At 42.4% G+C, this 16921-nt stretch overlaps 2 protein-coding genes and 1 non-coding gene across 4 annotated transcripts in view; 1 reads left to right on the top strand and 2 right to left on the bottom strand.

Annotated features, from left to right (window-relative positions):
• Nucleotides 1–8301: 8301 nt before the first annotated feature.
• rpl18a (ribosomal protein L18a) lies at nt 8302–15804 on the bottom strand. Its single transcript, XM_078567807.1, has 5 exons — nt 15716–15804; nt 14432–14611; nt 11088–11217; nt 8549–8658; nt 8302–8441 (listed from the first exon to the last, which is right to left on the bottom strand). Exons 1-5 carry the CDS (start codon nt 15731–15733, stop codon nt 8349–8351), a joined length of 531 nt encoding a protein of 176 aa, XP_078423933.1. The 5' UTR covers nt 15734–15804; the 3' UTR covers nt 8302–8348.
• On the bottom strand, nt 14673–14806 carry LOC144696844 (small nucleolar RNA SNORA68). The gene has a single exon (XR_013580255.1). It is a non-coding gene; the product is annotated as a small nucleolar RNA SNORA68 (small nucleolar RNA).
• Nucleotides 15805–16373: 569 nt separating the features above from the next.
• The window catches only part of xpot (exportin, tRNA (nuclear export receptor for tRNAs)), a 49246-nt gene continuing 48698 nt past the window's right edge, over nt 16374–16921 (top strand). For both annotated transcript variants that reach the window (XM_078567806.1, XM_078567805.1), the window contains exon 1: nt 16374–16453. The gene's annotated coding sequence lies outside the window, so the exon portion shown is untranslated. The remainder of the gene's footprint in view (nt 16454–16921) is intronic.

The following is a 16921-nucleotide window of genomic DNA, read 5'->3' as shown; positions in this document are numbered from 1 at the left end:
TGGTTATTTGATTTTAAATTATTTTGAATTCGGTAGTTATGAAAAAGCAAGCTCCTATATTTATAATTATAATTGTTTGAAAGCATTGTTTGAAATTCATGTAGATGCATACCACGCAGTCAAACTGTGTTAGATTTATAGATCAGTAAAATATAATCTTAGAGCGCTGACCTATAATTTGATAAGTTATGACAATGTAAAAAGTTGCTTCCATTTGTCGTAAAATAGTTTTTCCCACTCCAAGATCATACCCTACTTTTTTTTAAGATGTACGAACATATGTAAATCGAAGATGAAATGAATACAGAAAATGCTGGAAATACTCAGCAGGTCTAACAGTATCTGCAGAAAGAGAAACTGGGTTAATGTTTCTTAACCCCCCACCTAAATTAAGCAAATTTATTTTTTGATGGTACAGTTTTGCTGATGAGCATTTTTTTCTCTCTTAAGAGCTGGCTAGGTCAGAAAAGAACAACTTGTATGTGTGTCCCATTTCACTCAGGGAGTCTGAATTAACATGCACTTTTACATGCATGTTGTAGTCTGGTGGCATGGAAGGTGATGGTAGAGGCTCCAACTTCCTTTCCATCACAACCTCTCCCACTCTTACAATCTGCTACTGGTGTTGGGAGGATTTGCAGGTTGCTACTCAATGAGTTTGGCCACAATATGAACACACCCTTCCTTGGCCATCATGTGCTGGTGTGGGACTTGAATACAGAGCCCAGGGGCAGGGACACTACCCAACACACCACAAGATGTCCTTCAAAGTTTCATGTGCACTTGCACAAAATATTGCGTTGTTCCCAAAAGACATTATATTTTTCTCAACAGTGTGTCACAGAATAATAATATGAAAATCCACAATCACTTCCATTGATGGTTTTAGTATGCTTACTGCTTGGCAGAGACTCTTGAACAGAGCTGATAAAGGTTTGCATGTCTCTCTTAAAGCTCCATAGCAGCAAACATCTCGATATAATCCTTCTGTACTTGAATGGCGTCCTGGGTGGATTATGCAAAGCTAAACTAATTGAAGGTAAAGAGTGATGGGGGAGGGACAGCTTAAAATTAGCTTCACATCTGAATTAAACAAAAGTTATTTTTTTAACCACACTATTCTTCTGATAAGTAAACAGCTTGGGTGATATCCAGTGGAATGCACAAACAGAAAATGTTGGAATCACTCAGTATGGGTAGAGAAAGCAGATATGGTCAGGTATAAAACCTTCAACAGAGATTGCAACAGGATGGCTAATTGACTCCACTCCAAATTCTTAAAGAAGTGGCCAGTTTTCAGGCCCCTGCCTGGGTATTTTTGGGTGAGAAAAAGTGGGGTCCATTTCCTCCCAGAATGGACAAGCAAAACATTTATAAAGGGTACATTTTTTTCATTTGCTTGAACTTCTTTCAAAGATCATGATCTTGTAAAGGCAAACACTGCTGCTTTTCTTGATTGGGAATGTATTTTGCACCTACAAGGGATTTCAGTGGTGTGAAATGGTTTAACAAAAACAGAAATACCAACTGGGTGCAGGGTTAAACTCTGCTATGCTGTTCGCACTAGGAATCCTAATTTTCACGTAACACATTGACTGGAAAGTCATTTCCAAGACCATGAACGTTTATCCAAAGTCAGGTCAGTGTCAGTGAAGCTTTGGAACTAGGTGGAATCAGTGGCAGTGCCCAACACACACTAGATTTAAAGATGTGGGGTAGATATTAGTCTACAACATCTGGGTGGTAACCTTGCGGAAGAGATCACAGAGCCATGGAAGAACTTGGTTGGTTTTCATTCAATGTATTGCCTGCTCTGCTTGTGTTTAACGGTCTCAGTAATTCATAACTCAAAGCAGCGTTTTTCCTGTTTACACCAGTAATTGAGTATTGCTGAAAAAATACACACGCTGTCAAAGCTTCTCGTCTTGCACTCATCAGGACAATTCACAAGAATACCAATTGTAAAAGGAACAACAATTTATGCTGCATGAGATGAGAGCGCTGATTGGTTGGGAAGTGGACTCTGATTGGTCAAAGCGTTGCCTTGGAGAACACGCCAGTTAACGGTTTGGTAGATTGTATCAAACAGCACGTACTTGCAAAACTCAAAACCTAGTGCCCAACATTAGGTATGATTCCATGATTGGACAACATTTGCTAAACAATCCTGAACATGCTAAGAATTACACCAGCAACCAATTTAAAATCATCAGTCAGGTTCGCAGTGTGGCTCACTTAAGCATGCTAGAAGCTACAAATATCAATACACAGGGCCCTGTCCTTAACAGACAGAAGGAACATATACACACATTGCACCTTTTTCATCTAAGCAAAATAGGTGACAGCCATTTCCTGGTTCACTCCCTAATCAGAGTCAACCTGCCTGGTTTGAATTTAAACAAAGCTTGGCAATTAGCTGTCCATTATCAGTTAACTGGTGCATTCGCCATGGCAACCGTCTACCAATCCGTGGCCACTTGCCAGCCATTCGGCACTCTCTTCTTATGCATTGTTGTTCCCTTTTACATTTGGTATTCTCGTGAATTGTCCTAACAAGTGCAAAATGAAAAGCTTTGACAACGTGTCTTTTTTCAGCAATACTCAAGTTCTGGACTACCAAATAACTAATTGTGAGTTTGTGTTTGCAGGTGATTTCAAAACAAGAGGGAGCATGAATCTTAGGTCTCTTTTCAGGTAAAGTTTCGCAGGAAAGTGCTTATTTCTTGCTACAGAGAGGAAGACTGAAAAGGTGGGAATGATTATAGCACCTGCGAGTTTTGTTTATATGCTACAGAATTGAAGCAACCATTGTTGACAAAAGTATATTTATATATATTTATCTATTAAATGGCAGTGGGTAGAGCAAACACCTTTTTCCCATTTTCAGAAGCCTTTACTTTACTGGCTGTGGGCAGAATTCCCATTTTGCACCCTCCGGAAACTTTAGCTCATCCAAAACTCCACTGCCCCATCCTAACCCCAATCAAGTCCTGTTCACCCACCACTCTGCTCACAGGCCTATGTCAGTTCTCAGGGCAGCTGTCTCAAATTTAAAAACGTGTTCAAATCCCTCCTGTTAAGCTGAGGTTACCCTTGGCCAAGTCTGATCCCAGAGTGGAAACCAGCTTGATAGATCCTAACTTTTATTTTTGCTTGTTTAGATGGAGAGTAGCTACTGAACAGAGTCACAGGAGTCAGCTGATGAACTTTTAACAAAAGAATAAAACATTTATTCAACAAGAAAAGAAGAATGATATTACGATACTCCTTCACCCACAACTATACCTTTACAGATGTATATAGATTTGTAATCTCCACTATCCAGGATCTCGCCTTGGAATCTTCTCCCAAACTGATGTTTTCTTTCAGACACCTTCCACAAGCGTTCACCTCCAGGGTTTCGAACTCTCCTTCTGATGTTCCTCTTCCCTGGGTCACCACATGCACTCTCTCTCACCAACTCAGCCTTAACAGTACACCACTGCTTCACATGCCCATAGCAAAGGATTACAGACCTTTGGTTGTCTCGTTGAACCTTCTTGCTTCTTGCAATCTGTTCTCCCTTTAAATCTGACACTTGGAGCCTTCCTCTCTGCCTCTCACTCTTAGCTTCACTTAACAGGACCTTTTCCCAGGTTCCTGTCCTTCCTTTAACTGGAAGATCTTCTTTGGGCTTTCTCTTTTTCCACTTCCCTGGACTTTTGGGGTTTTTCTTAGCTTGGGACCTTTTTGTTCTTTTGGGAAATCTGCAGTTCCCTCTCCCAGTGTCCAGTCTCTTTGGGTCCTGGCTTCAAACCAACTGGACTCAAATAGCTTCCATAACTGCTGACTTTCTTCTTGTGTGTGTGTCTGTGGGAGGAACCTGCCTATCTGGCCCCCTTTTGCTAGGCAAAAGCACTGTTCTTCCTACTCGTGTGTGTGTACTTTCACTTTATAGGGGTCGTAAACATCTCATTAGAAATGCAAGCAGCCTTTTAAAGTGAAAATAGAACTCCATTGACATTTCTTAACATACAGATGCAGAAATACAAATCAAACTTAAACTTTAAAGCTAAAACTCATTCCTAACACCCACAAATACAAGTGTAACTTACTTAAGCTATCTCTATTTCCTTACACCTCCTCATCAGTGTATCCTACCCCAGCTCTCATAAAACACCATGTTCCTGTAATTCTGGCCTCTTAGATTAGTTCCTTGGGTCCTGTCTGGGACAATGGCAGCAAGACTCCGCCATCAGCTCTGGTCCATCTCAATCTCTTTTGCTCCGGCCCAGGTGGTGTCCCACTCTTGAAGGTCCTCCTTAAATGTACTTTGTTAGGTCTTCTTTGACCAACCCAGTCTTCTTTGTCCATCTGGTGGTGTCCATTCTACTGCCACTCTGGCAGGTCATTCACCCAGGAGGCGAAGAACGTGTCCTGCCATCATCAGTCATCTCTGTCCCGCAAGCACCTCTGACCAGTCCCCTGTAGCACTTCCTCGTTGGTGATGTTGTCTCACCATGTGATGTCCAGGATCTCACGTAGGCAACACTGGTGAAAGACATCCAACTTAAGTGATGCATTTGCTGTTTTATTCCATGTCTCACTGGCATAGATTGTGGTTGGTCCTACTGTGGACATATAGTGTGGAGTTGCAGCTTCATGGCTTTGCTGATGGTGATGAATGCTTACACCATGTGGAGTCACTGGAAGACCGATTGATGCTTTGGAGATTCTGGTGTGGTTTGTTGACCTCTACATCTCCCTTCCTGGAGATTTTGCTCTCTAGGTAGGGGAAGTGCTACATGTCCTCTATGTTCTGTTGCCCGAGGGTGATGGGGTCCCCCCCACAGCTGATTGATGGACCAACCTTGGCGCTGCTACTCTCGACTGGTCTTGGAACGTGCCTGATTCTTCAGCCAGCAGAGTGATGTTGTCTGCAAAATCCAGGTCTGTCAACAGGTGCTGTTGCCAAAGCCAGTCCCAAGCCTGTTTGAGAAGGGGGGGCATTGGGCGTTAGGCTAGCACGCTCACCCTTAAAAAACCCATCACTGTTACAGATCCGGCAAACCCTGGCACATCCAAGGACGTACATATGATGGGACTGTGTGAAAGTCGATAAGAACTCTGATCCCTGACGAGCCTTATTTTCAACATCAAAACCAGCACTTGGAATATTTGAGCATTCTGCCAGTGTGGGAAGATGTCCCAGCTGCAAGAGAGGGGAGCCCATCAGCTTTACATCTTAGGCATCAGTGAGATACAGTGGACAGGCCAAGGACAAATCAGTAATGTGAATGGAAAGATCCTGTACCCTGGGTAGGAAGCACACCACACCCATGGAGTTTGCCTCATACTCAACAGAATCATTAGTGGGGTGGAAGCCAGTAAATCATCACATCACCACAGCCAGATTCCACACAAGGCATGCCAAAGTCACTGTCTTGCAAGTTTATGCAACAGAGAAAGACAAAGATGAATTCTACCACCAATTGCAGGGCACGCTGGACGAGGCACCCAGCTATGATATCAAGCTACTGATTAGTGACCTCAGTGCTAAGCTTGATGGCAAATGGTGACGACTGAACCATGTGATCAGGCCCCATGGGTCAGCAAATATACTCAACGGAAACAGCGAGCACCTTCAGGCCTTCTGCAATAGCAGAGGGCTCAGCACTAGGAATACTTTCATAAAACACGGGCATCCACAAAAAGACATGGAGATTGCCAGATGGTAACACCCTGAAAATTGATTATATATGCAGCAGCAGCAGATGGAAGACATCCTTACAAGATGTCCGGACGTGTCGAGGTGATGGGATCAAATCACCACTTTATGTGAGGCAAGATCCACATAAAGCTGAAGGCGGCACCATGAAGTCACAACGGCCATTCGCAGAGAAACTGAAGGACAAGGACACATCAGCCAGATTCTGGTTGGACCTCTGCCAACAAATTCAAATTTTGGTTCCCATTAGCAGCTATGCCCTCTGCTGTTCAAGTGCTAAGATCTGGAATTCCGTGCATAAAACAGTTCCTTTAAGCCTGCTTTGACCAAACCTTTGGTCACCTGTCCTAACATATACCTTGCTCGGTGCCAAAGCACAATTGATAATTCTCCTCTGCAACACCTTGCGACATTTTATTTAAGCTCAAATAGCATCTTTAACATTGAGTTCATGTAGATTAGCCATGATCTTATTAAATGCCAGAGCAGGCTCAAGGGGTTTTATGGCTTACTCTTGCTCCTATTTCTTAAGTTGATAATCAACAAAAAAATACTTTTTTGCACAACTATAGTATCTATTTCTCTAGAGCAACAGATTAGGAAAATAATTATTTACTTTCTAGGAATGAATAAACAGACATTTACTTAAATCTGGATTAAATCCCCCACTATCAACACCTCAGGATTACCATTGACCAGAAACTGAACTGGACTACCCACATAAATACTGTGACTACAAGAGCAGGTCAGAGGCTAGGAATTGTGTGACAAGTAGCGCAACTCCTGACTCCCCAAAGCCTGTCCACCATCCACAAAGCACAAGTCAGGAGTGTGATGGAATAGTCCCCACTTGTCTGATTGAATGTTGTGGGAGCTGCACTCAAGGAGCTTGACACCATCCAGGACAAAGCAACCCGCTTGATTGGCACCACATCCACTCCCTCCGCCACTGACACAGTAGCAGCGGATGCACTGCAGGAATTCACAAAGGTTGCTTCGACAGCACCTTACAAACCCACGGCCACTACCATCTAGAAGGACAAGGGCAGCAGATACATGGGAACACCAGCACCTGGAAGTTCCCCTGCAAGTCACTCACCATTCTGACTCAGAAATATAACGCCGTTCCTTCACAGTCGCTGGGTCAAAATTTTCTTTTTATTCATTCGTGGGATGTGGGCTTTGCTGGCTGGGCCAGCATTTATTGCCCATCCCTAGTTGCCCTTGAGAAGGTGGTGGTGAGCTGCCTTCTTGAACCACTGCAGCCCATGTGGTGTGGGTACACCCACAGTGGTGTTAGGGAGTTCCAGGATTTTGACCTTGGATGACTTTCAAATTGGGCATACCAAGGAATTCCAGGCAGTTAACACCACCACCACCTTCTCATGGGCAACTAGGGATGGGCAATTAATGCTGGCAATGACACCCACATCCCATGAATAAAAAAAATTAATAAACTCTTTCCCAAATTCTGAGATATGAGCCCCACCCGCCCTAGTAATAACATGCATTATAAACTTGGTCATTAATTTCCAATTGTTTGTCACACTCTAGCATCACAATATGAATTCTGCAGATTTCCCCCACTTTCACATAACACAGATTCAGGAAAGATCAGAAATCAACAACTATAAATGCCAAGAAGCATTTATATTAAAATGCAGAAACTATATTACTTGCCAATGAACCAAACATTGATCTTAACAGCAAGGTCAGACAAGTTAACAAAATGCCAGAAAAATGCACTTAAACGTAGATAAGTTGAGAGGAAGTCCAAAATTCTACTTGAAATACATTTCTGACATTGGGCGTAGGAGCCAAAACTTCCTGCAACTTAAAATGCCCGAAAAACCCAAACCATTCTTCGACTTGCTAAACAGCCCAGATGAATGAAAGTGGGATATATATCCCCAACAAGAAATGGATTTACAGGACTCAATAAATAGCACTCTTGCTTCTCTTTGAAGTCCAAAATGAGAATTCAGCACGACAGTGAAGATAATCAGCTTGTCCAGAACATTCCCCCCCAACATAGTTTAAAAAGAGCTCTGCTGGGCAATACTCCTGCACCATATCTGTCAATTTAAAAAATTTGTTCATGGAATGTGGGTGTCACTGGCAAGGCCAGCATTTATTGCCCACCCCTAACTGCCCTTAAAAAGATAGTGAGCCACCTACTTGAACCACTGCAGTCCATGTGGCGTAGGTGCACCCCCCCCACAGTGCAGTTAGGGAAGAAGTTCCAGGATTTTGAACTAGTGGTGATGAAATTACAGTGGTGTGTTTCTAAGTCAGGATGGTGCGTAACTTGGAGGTGGTGGTTTCCCATATGCTGGCTGTCTTTGTTCTTGAATCTAGGCAGTAGAGGTTACAAACTTGGAAGGTGCTGTTGAGGAACTGTTACATAAATCCTCCACATAATAATGTTGTCTTGGTTTCGTTTAAGATCATAAGAAATGGGAGAAGTAGACCATTTGGCCCATCGAGCCTGTTCTGCCATTCAATAAGGTCATGGGTCATATTAAAAGTGTCAGAAATGTAGGCATACAAATAAAACTATTTTTATGCTTAAAAAGAACACAGGAGCCAGAAAATGTCAGCCAGACTTTTATTTCCATACAACTTCAACAGTCAATACATTTTAGAAGAAAGTGTTTGGTCTCTTGGTGGTGAAACGTGGCTTGTGCTGTTGACGCAAGATTCTGTGTGGCAGAGGGAACTTGATCTTAGAATTCTGGAAAACAGTTAAAACGAACAGGGTCAGAAACAAAGCAGAGCTTATAAGCAAAAGTCTCAAGTCTTTGAATAAGGATAACATCAATGTATTCATTCAATACTTACGTGGAACTGCTTAACAGCAGGCCGGCGACACTTGCTCGATGGAATCTCCTCTACTTTCATAATCTGAATGGAGTGAGCACGAGCACGATGGCGAGCTCCCATATCACGGTCTACAAAGAAATGCAAATTAAGAAATGCATAAGGAAGCCACAATAAATAATATTGAAGAATTACACGCATTAGATTATCAGCCATTTAATTCCGGCAAACATCGTTCTGATGATTCATGATACTCATTGAAATTTGAAATGCCAGTTAACCATAATTTCTATCTTCATAAGGCAGAGTCTTGTGATCCATATATCATTTTAAATGAATGTTTTTATTAGCTAGCTGTGGATGCCAACAGGTCCTTGTCTCACCATTTTTAAAAATTCAAATAGGCCATAATGTTAAGGGCAGCTCTCGCCAAATAACCAGAACCACAATCAGACACTGCTGTATTACCTTGCCTTAATTCTCCAAATCCACAGCACCAAATGTCAACCCAACCTACAATGCAGCTTTTCAGAGACTTAATGACAAAGATCAACCTTCACCAAGATACTTTTGAAGCCAAAAACATTTGAACCCAACCAGATTATTTTCTAAAGTTAGACAATAGGTAATTGTCAATTACATGAGGCTGTTCAATTTGTCAAAGCCTACATTCTTTGATGTCTTATTACAATTGAACTAAATGTTCACCCAATTTAAAAACTGAAAAAGAAATGCTCAAAGTCAAGTTACAAAATTAAGGCCAGGAAGCATTAAAAAAATTATGTATAAAAAAGGTTTCCAGCGGTAACAGCAACATTTTGCAAAATTGTCTGCAAATTGCCTATAAAAGCAACACAGGAAAAACAGCAAGATGTCACCTTGAATGACAGACTTTCAAATTGGGCATACCAAGGAATTCCAGACAGTTACGGTTAGAACTCTGCATTTGTTAAGTGTAATTTTACTGGTGTCCAATAAAAAATGCTCTGCAGTGTTACTCAACAGCTGCTGGGGAGATAGTGGGGGTTGGAGGTGCTCAAGAGTGCCAATTGTAGAAACAGAAATGTTTTGAAAATGGCTAGTAAATTGGGGTGGGTTAATGGATATTTCCGAATCTCAAAAATAATTTTTTAAAAAATCACAGTGCTGTTAGTGGGAGCTTGCTCTGCACAAATTGGCTGCTTACATTTCCTACATTATAACACTGACTACACTTCTGAAGTACTTTATAACTTATATAAAGCACTTTGGGAGATCATGTATAAATGCAAGACTTTCTCACACTCCACTTGCTACTGAAATGTAACAGAACATTTCAATTTAGCGCAACAGAAATCCCACATGTCACCATCCTAAATGTAAATTGCCCCATTTCACATTTTAAAAAATCCTCCGGAAACAAAACACTTCCCAAACGTTAAATACAGGATATGAATGAATATCCAGATCCTTCCCTGGTTGTGTAGCAATTTTACATATTAGATCATGACACACTTGAACCGTTACAAAATCGTGTTAACCAAGGTTTATTCCATCCTTCATAGCAATTATTTACAATAAATTCAGTATTTATTAGTGCTATATCTGCAGTGCAAGGGTGAAAAACACAAAATATTCCATTCGACTACACTGCTTTAAGGTGGCAACAGTATTAATCACTCTTGGTACACTGAAAATATCATATATACTGAAGATCAGATTAAAACAAAACAGATCAATTGTGAATGTATTGAATGGAATGGGGGCAGGGCCTATGGTCTACTCCTGCTCCTATTTCTTATGTTCTTAAATGCAAGAAGTAATGTGCCACCAGATCCCTAAAACAGGTCTGGATGAAAGCAGTTAAACATTGAAATTACAGGAACATCAAAATACTCCATATTGCTGGGAATAACCCACACAGCAATATTTAGGAATATGTCACATGTGTATGTATAAAACAGTTACTGCGCATTGCTGCAATTTTCAAAATGGGTTCTCTTTTGTAGAACAGGAAAGCAAAGTTACTTTCAAAAATAAAGCACCCCTATATTATATACACAAGAATCAAGCTTGACAAGGGACTAAAAACAGTGAAATTAAGCAAGCCACAGGTTAATGCCTCATAACTAACCTCCTGAATCTCAGTAATGCGACCTTTGTGACCACATGGGCGTGTAACATGAGGCCAAGCATAGTTTAAATAAACATATGGCAAACCATTTATTCGAGGAGATCCAGGTATTCTGACCTACAGGAGGTGGTCTGGTTCAGAGGTGTTATTTCCCCTTCAGTTTTAAAAACAGGCGCGGCATTGATACTAGAGCTGGTTTCGCATTCTCAGCTCGAGAAAAATAAAATGCTGTATAACACAACCCAGTTTGCACCTACATCAAGTGACTTCAGCTATTCTGGATCCGTCCATGAAGTAGCATTCATGGGTAACACTTAATTAATTTTAAGGGAACTATATATGTGCAGCAATAGCCCATTAAAGAGTTGTTGTCTGTAACCCACATTATTACACTTCAGTAAGAACACTTGTCCTAGATGACATAGTTTACAACATAAAGCTACTTACAGCACTGGGTGACAGCACCAGCAGTGGTCAGGTCCCTGTACTCCCTGTACATGTTATGGGTTCCACTGCGAGAGTCATAGCGCAGCCAGATACCAAAGTTCTTCACTTTTGCGGGTGACTTCTCAAAAACCTATAACAATTAAACAAAGTTATCAGCAACATCCCAACAAAATGCAAATTCTAGACTCAGACCATTCATATTTCAGAAAAACGTTCCCATTGAAGCTGGGGATATGGAGGATGGTTCAGGATGACACACAAGAGCTGCCAAATTTCACAATGCTTATCCGCAGTCTGATGTGAATATGTTCTGCTTAAATTAAAGCAAAATACTGCAGATGCTGGAAATCTGAAACAAAAACAGAAAATGCCGGAAAAACTCAGCAGATCTGACTGCATCTGTGGAGCGAGAAACAGAGTTGACGTTTCGAGTCCGTATAACCCTTCCTCAGAGCTCTGATGAAGAGTCGTATGGACTTGAAACGTTAACTCTGTTTCTCTCTCCACAGATGCTGTCAGACCTGCTGAGCTTTTCCCAGCATTTTCTGTTTGTGTTCTGCGTAAATGTTGGGCCGATGGTTCAGTTAGGAAACTGTTTGGAATAAGTAGTGGAATTGGAACATGATCTTAGGCATTTCCTATATTTTTTGAGATATATTCCTAATGCATTCCAAATAATTTTTAAAAGGGAACCAAAGCTACAGGGGGGAAAAAATGGGTTTTCAAAATGCGTCAATCTCAAGGACATTCCACATCTAAAAGGAAAGCAGTATTTTGGATAATCAGACATACTTGGAGAGAAAAAAAAAATCAAAAAATCCCCATTTCAAAGCTGCAGTGAGACATATTGAAGTGAATCATGAAGACTGTACACCACAGAACAGACTCCAGTACAGTAAACCCACAGCTGGATAAAAGTGCTGGAAAACATGAAATGGATAAACCGCAGGCAAAAAAACAAAGTGTATACATTTTCATTTCTACATTAAAAATAACTACAACGTGGGACACTCATTTCTTACATACAAGAAAGGAAACAAAATTTCATACATCAATGATTCAGATTTAAGTGTAGGGGGCATGAATAAGTAGTTTGCAGGTGATACAGAAAAATAGCTGCATGTTTGATAGTGAGCAAGAAAGCTGTAGACTGCAGAAAATACCAATGGACTGGTCAGGTGGGCAGAAAAGTGGCAAATAGAATTCAATCCAGAGAACTGAGAGATGATGCATTTGGGGAGGGAAAACAAGGCAAGAGAATACATAATAAATGGCAATGCAGAGGAATAAAGAGACCTCTGGTCAACAGAAATAGAACATTAAAACATAAGGCCAAGAGTAGCAGAATAGCAGAGCAGGCTCGAAGTCTTGGCATTTACCTCAATCCTACCTTCCCAGTATCCTCTACATACACAAAAATCTGTTTTGAACGTACTCACCAACAGTATTCACAAATTCCAAAGATTTACCACAGCCCTTTGACGAAAGCTTTCCTCATTTCAACTGTAAATGGCTAACCCCTTCTTGAGATTTTGAGCCCCACCCTTGTAGTTCTAGATGCCTCCAGCCAGAGGAAACACTCTCCCAGCATCTTACCTGTCAAACCATCTAAGAAAGTGTGTTTCAATTAGGTCATCTTAGATTCTTTTAAATTCTATGGAATATAGTCCCAGTTTACTCAATCTCTCATCATAGGACAAGTCCCTCACCCAAGATTCAGTCTAATGAACCCCAATGCACTCCTTAGTATACCTTTCCTTAGGTAACAAGACCAAAACTATATGTAGTACTCCAGGTATGGTCTCACCAAGATCTTGCAACATTGCAGTAAGACTTCTCCACTCCCATACTCTAATAACCCCATTGTAATAAATGCTAACATATAATTTGTCTTCCAAATTGATTGCTGTACCTGCATATCAACTTAATGACTTATGTACAAAGACGCTTAAGCCCATCTGAATACCAACATTTCCCAGTCTCTCACCATTTAAAAATATCCGATTCTATTTTTTCCTTCCAAATTGGGTGACTTCACACTATCATATTCCACCTGCCATTTCCTTGCCCATTCATTCAACCTGTCTATATCCCTTGCATTCTCCTCAGTTCACTTATCCACATAACTTTGCATCATTTACAAACTTGGATACATTCCACTAAGCCCTCTCACCTAAGTCATTGATATAGATTGCAAATACTGTAGCGGAGGCCCCAGCACTGATCTTGGCAGTGCCCCTGCTAATCCAAAAATGACTGGCTCATTTCTATGTTTTCTGTTAACCAATCTGCTATCAATACCAATACATTACCCCAACACAAGCCCTAGTTTTTTGTAGTAACCTCTTATGAGGTAGGATATATGGGTGTGAATGTGTTATTTAAGGTGTATTTACACAAAATTGCACTAATAACCCTTTTACTCTTCTATCCTCAATCCATGCTCATACATTACCCGCCATGCCTCATGTGGCAGATTCTCAAATGATCTCCCAAGGTGGTATTTGTACATAAGATGGGTTAATGCAGCATACAGGATACTTTCCTCTAGTAGCCAAGGTACAGAAGGTAAGAATGAAGGGTTTAATAGAACTATATGAAATGCTAATTTAGCCACAGCTAGATACAGCAGACTGTTCTGGATGCTGCGATACAACAAGGATGTAATCACACTCCAGGGTTCAGAGGAGATTTACACAAAGGTCACCATGAATGAGGAATTTTGGCTGAGGAAAGATAGGCTAGGTTTTTCTTTTAAGCAGAGGAGGCTACAATGAGGGCCCTAGTTAAGTATGGATTGGAAGGATATAATTCCCTTAGCAGAGAAGTCAAAGATTTAAAGTAATTATTAGAAGGGGGGGGGGGGGTGTGTGTGTGTTGAAAAGAATGTTTTTCACCCAGAGCGTCGAGGGGATCTGAAACTCACTGCTGAAACTGTGCTAGAGGCAGAAACCCTCAAACTATATTCTATATAAACCCTAGGAAACAGATAACAAGCTTTCGAATTCACAAAAGCTCTAGTTTATTTTAAGACTTATCAAATCCAATGCCACTTGCATTCTGTAATTCCTAAATCCAATCTTAATACTTCTGAGGCACAAATTGATCATAAATGGCAAGCATTCCTGCATCTGGGCTTAAATGAAGGAAAGTACGTGGGTGATTTGGCTATTAGACTGCCAGAGGGCCAAAAGTAGTAAAAACTGAAATTGGGAAGTTAATGAGCTTCTAAGTGTAGTCTGCATTAACATGCAGAGCCTGCAACACAGCACTCCAATATTTCAGATGGAAAAGAACGATGATTAAAAAGGTATGTGTGTTTTTAAAAAGCTGAACAAATTTACCAGTCCACAATAGACAATTTCACCAGCAGACTTCTTCAGTTTCTTCATCAGTGAAATGAAGTACCAGAACCGAGACTTGGCAACAATGTGATTTGGAGCAAAGATGCGCATTCGGTAGAGTGCAGGGCTGGGCTCCTTAGGTGAGGGCAGGCGCCGCCCAATCACCTTGTATTCCTTAAGCTGAAATGCATATAAAATATAGATTAAAATATGATACATAACAAATATATCACATGACAAAGCATATAGTACCTTCAATTTCACTTTGCGAAACATAAAAAATTTCGAAAGGCGACAAGGTACAATTAATTTCTGCACACTAGAAAAAAGGCATTAAAACAATGAAATATAATGACTTTGGGTTTTGTGTGCAATACCAAACAACACTGCCTGCTAAGTAGCACAAGTTGTTAACAACCTTATTTTCACTGCTCCTGATAGTATAATATTAACAAATTGCACTGCTGGGAACTGGAAATTCTAAATTGAAAACAAAATTGCAAGAACTGGTCAGTATTTGTGGGACACAAAATAGTTAGCATTCAGATGAAAAGTCAAGACCTGAAACAATAACTCTTGTTTCTCTCCATAGGTGCGGCCAGCCCTGCTGGATATTTCCAGCAATTTCTGTTCTTTTTAAAGAGTTAACATTTCAGCTCAATGACCCTTTTCATCAAACATGTAACCAGCTGACAGAAGCAAGGGTTAACCTTCCTCCAAGATGCTGCGGAGCGTTTCCAGCAATGTTCAATTTGCATTCCACAAGGCTGCATGTGCATGGTAAATTCGAGAATTAACTCGTCAAGGGGATAAAAATCACAGAAGAGACAATTAAAAAGACAACTTTAGAGGGGGGGGGGGGGGGGGGGGGGGAACCTAAAGTTTTGATTGATCCAATCACTGCAATCATTGCCTGAGGAGCAAGTCTGCACTTGGTAAAGGGTTTAACTTATAAAGCTTTGTGTAAACTGAGGTGCATTTCTTCACCCCCTTCCCTGCATTAAAAGCTGGCATTAAACTGGCCCCAGTTGCAGTTCAATCCAGTTCCCCATCTCTCCTGCACCCAGAGGTAGCACATGGCTTCATCCCCACAGCCATGGCCGCCATGTTGAACATCCCTCCTACAAATCGACAAGATTATATGAGCATCCCGCCCCACCATCAGGGAGGCAGCTCCAAAGCCTGCGGGGCCCTCTAACGCCCCACGGCCTGTCGCCGCCTTTCCTGAGGCGGTTAGCCCCGGCCCGAAGCAACCGTCGCGGCTTTTTCACTCGCTGAACCTACGGTGCCCGAAGCCTTCATGTCGTCTCTGGATCGCCTGCCGCCGAAAAGAGGAAGTAACGTCACCGGTAACCCCACATCACCAGCTCCCCTCCGCCGGACATGACGGCAGGACGGCGGCCCCCACCCTGTTACGCGGCCGATGATTGGCTGAGACCCCCCCCCCTCCCCAAAAAAAGCCCTCACCGGAAACGGCTGCAGCAACGGAGGAAACGCATCCGTTACGCTTTATCTGATTGGCTGAGACGATCCGGCCCTTACCGGAAATGAGGACACTGGCTAGGGACAACTATGTTACGCGTTGGCTAATTGGTTGAAATTGGCAAGACTACCTTTCAAAGATTTAAAGGAGGAGGAGTTAACAAAAATTTTCCAAGTTTTTAAAAGTCGAAACTGCCATTAAATTGAATAAATATTGGAGTAATACAGCGTAAAGCTGCAATCCTACCCTATGTCATTCAGGATTTGCACCAATCAGATGCACGCTCTCATATAGCCACGAAACCGTTTCATGCTAATTCCAAAAGGATCGAGAATCCGGATGTTAGTTCGCAAATCACTATATTATCATTTATATTTCTAAAATGCAATAAAGCATAGAATATAAACATAATTTACAGCGTTTCCCTTTCCCTAAACTGGTCTTAATGCGATTAGTTCCGGGGGTCGTGACCTGAGCCCGGGCCTCACACTTCCGGTGGAGCTGAAGCCGCGAGGTGGTGGCGCGGGGACTGAAGGAAGGTAAAGGAGGGCGAGAGGGAGTAGCGCCGACTCCAGAAAGCGGCTGTGAGGGTGCAGGCCCGTGGCTTCTATCCACCTTCAACAACCCCCACCCTCCCCTCCTCCCAGGCGCTTCCCTTCCCCCACCTCCCCAAGCACAACCCTCCCCCTCCCCCAGCTCACCCCCCACCTTCCCCCAGCTCACCCCCCCACCTTCCCCCAGCTCACCCCCCCCCTCCCTTCCCCCAGCTCACCCCCCCCTCCCTTCCCCCAGCTCACCCCCCCCCTCCCTTCCCCCAGCTCACCCCCCCCCTCCCTTCCCCCAGCTCACCCCCCCCTCCCTTCCCCCAGCTCACCCCCCCCTCCCTTCCCCAGCTCACCCCCCCCTCCCCCTTCCCCCAGCTCACCCCCCCCCTCCCTTCCCCCAGCTCACCCCCCCCCTCCCTTCCCCCAGCTCACCCCCCCCCCTCCCTTCCCCCAGCTCACCCC

The sequence above is a fragment of the Cetorhinus maximus genome, chromosome 22 (genome assembly GCF_964194155.1).
Source record: "Cetorhinus maximus chromosome 22, sCetMax3.hap1.1, whole genome shotgun sequence".
Lineage (NCBI taxonomy): Eukaryota > Metazoa > Chordata > Chondrichthyes > Lamniformes > Cetorhinidae > Cetorhinus > Cetorhinus maximus.
Note: the sequence above shows the minus strand (reverse complement) of the source record. Positions and strands in the feature narration are given on the sequence as shown.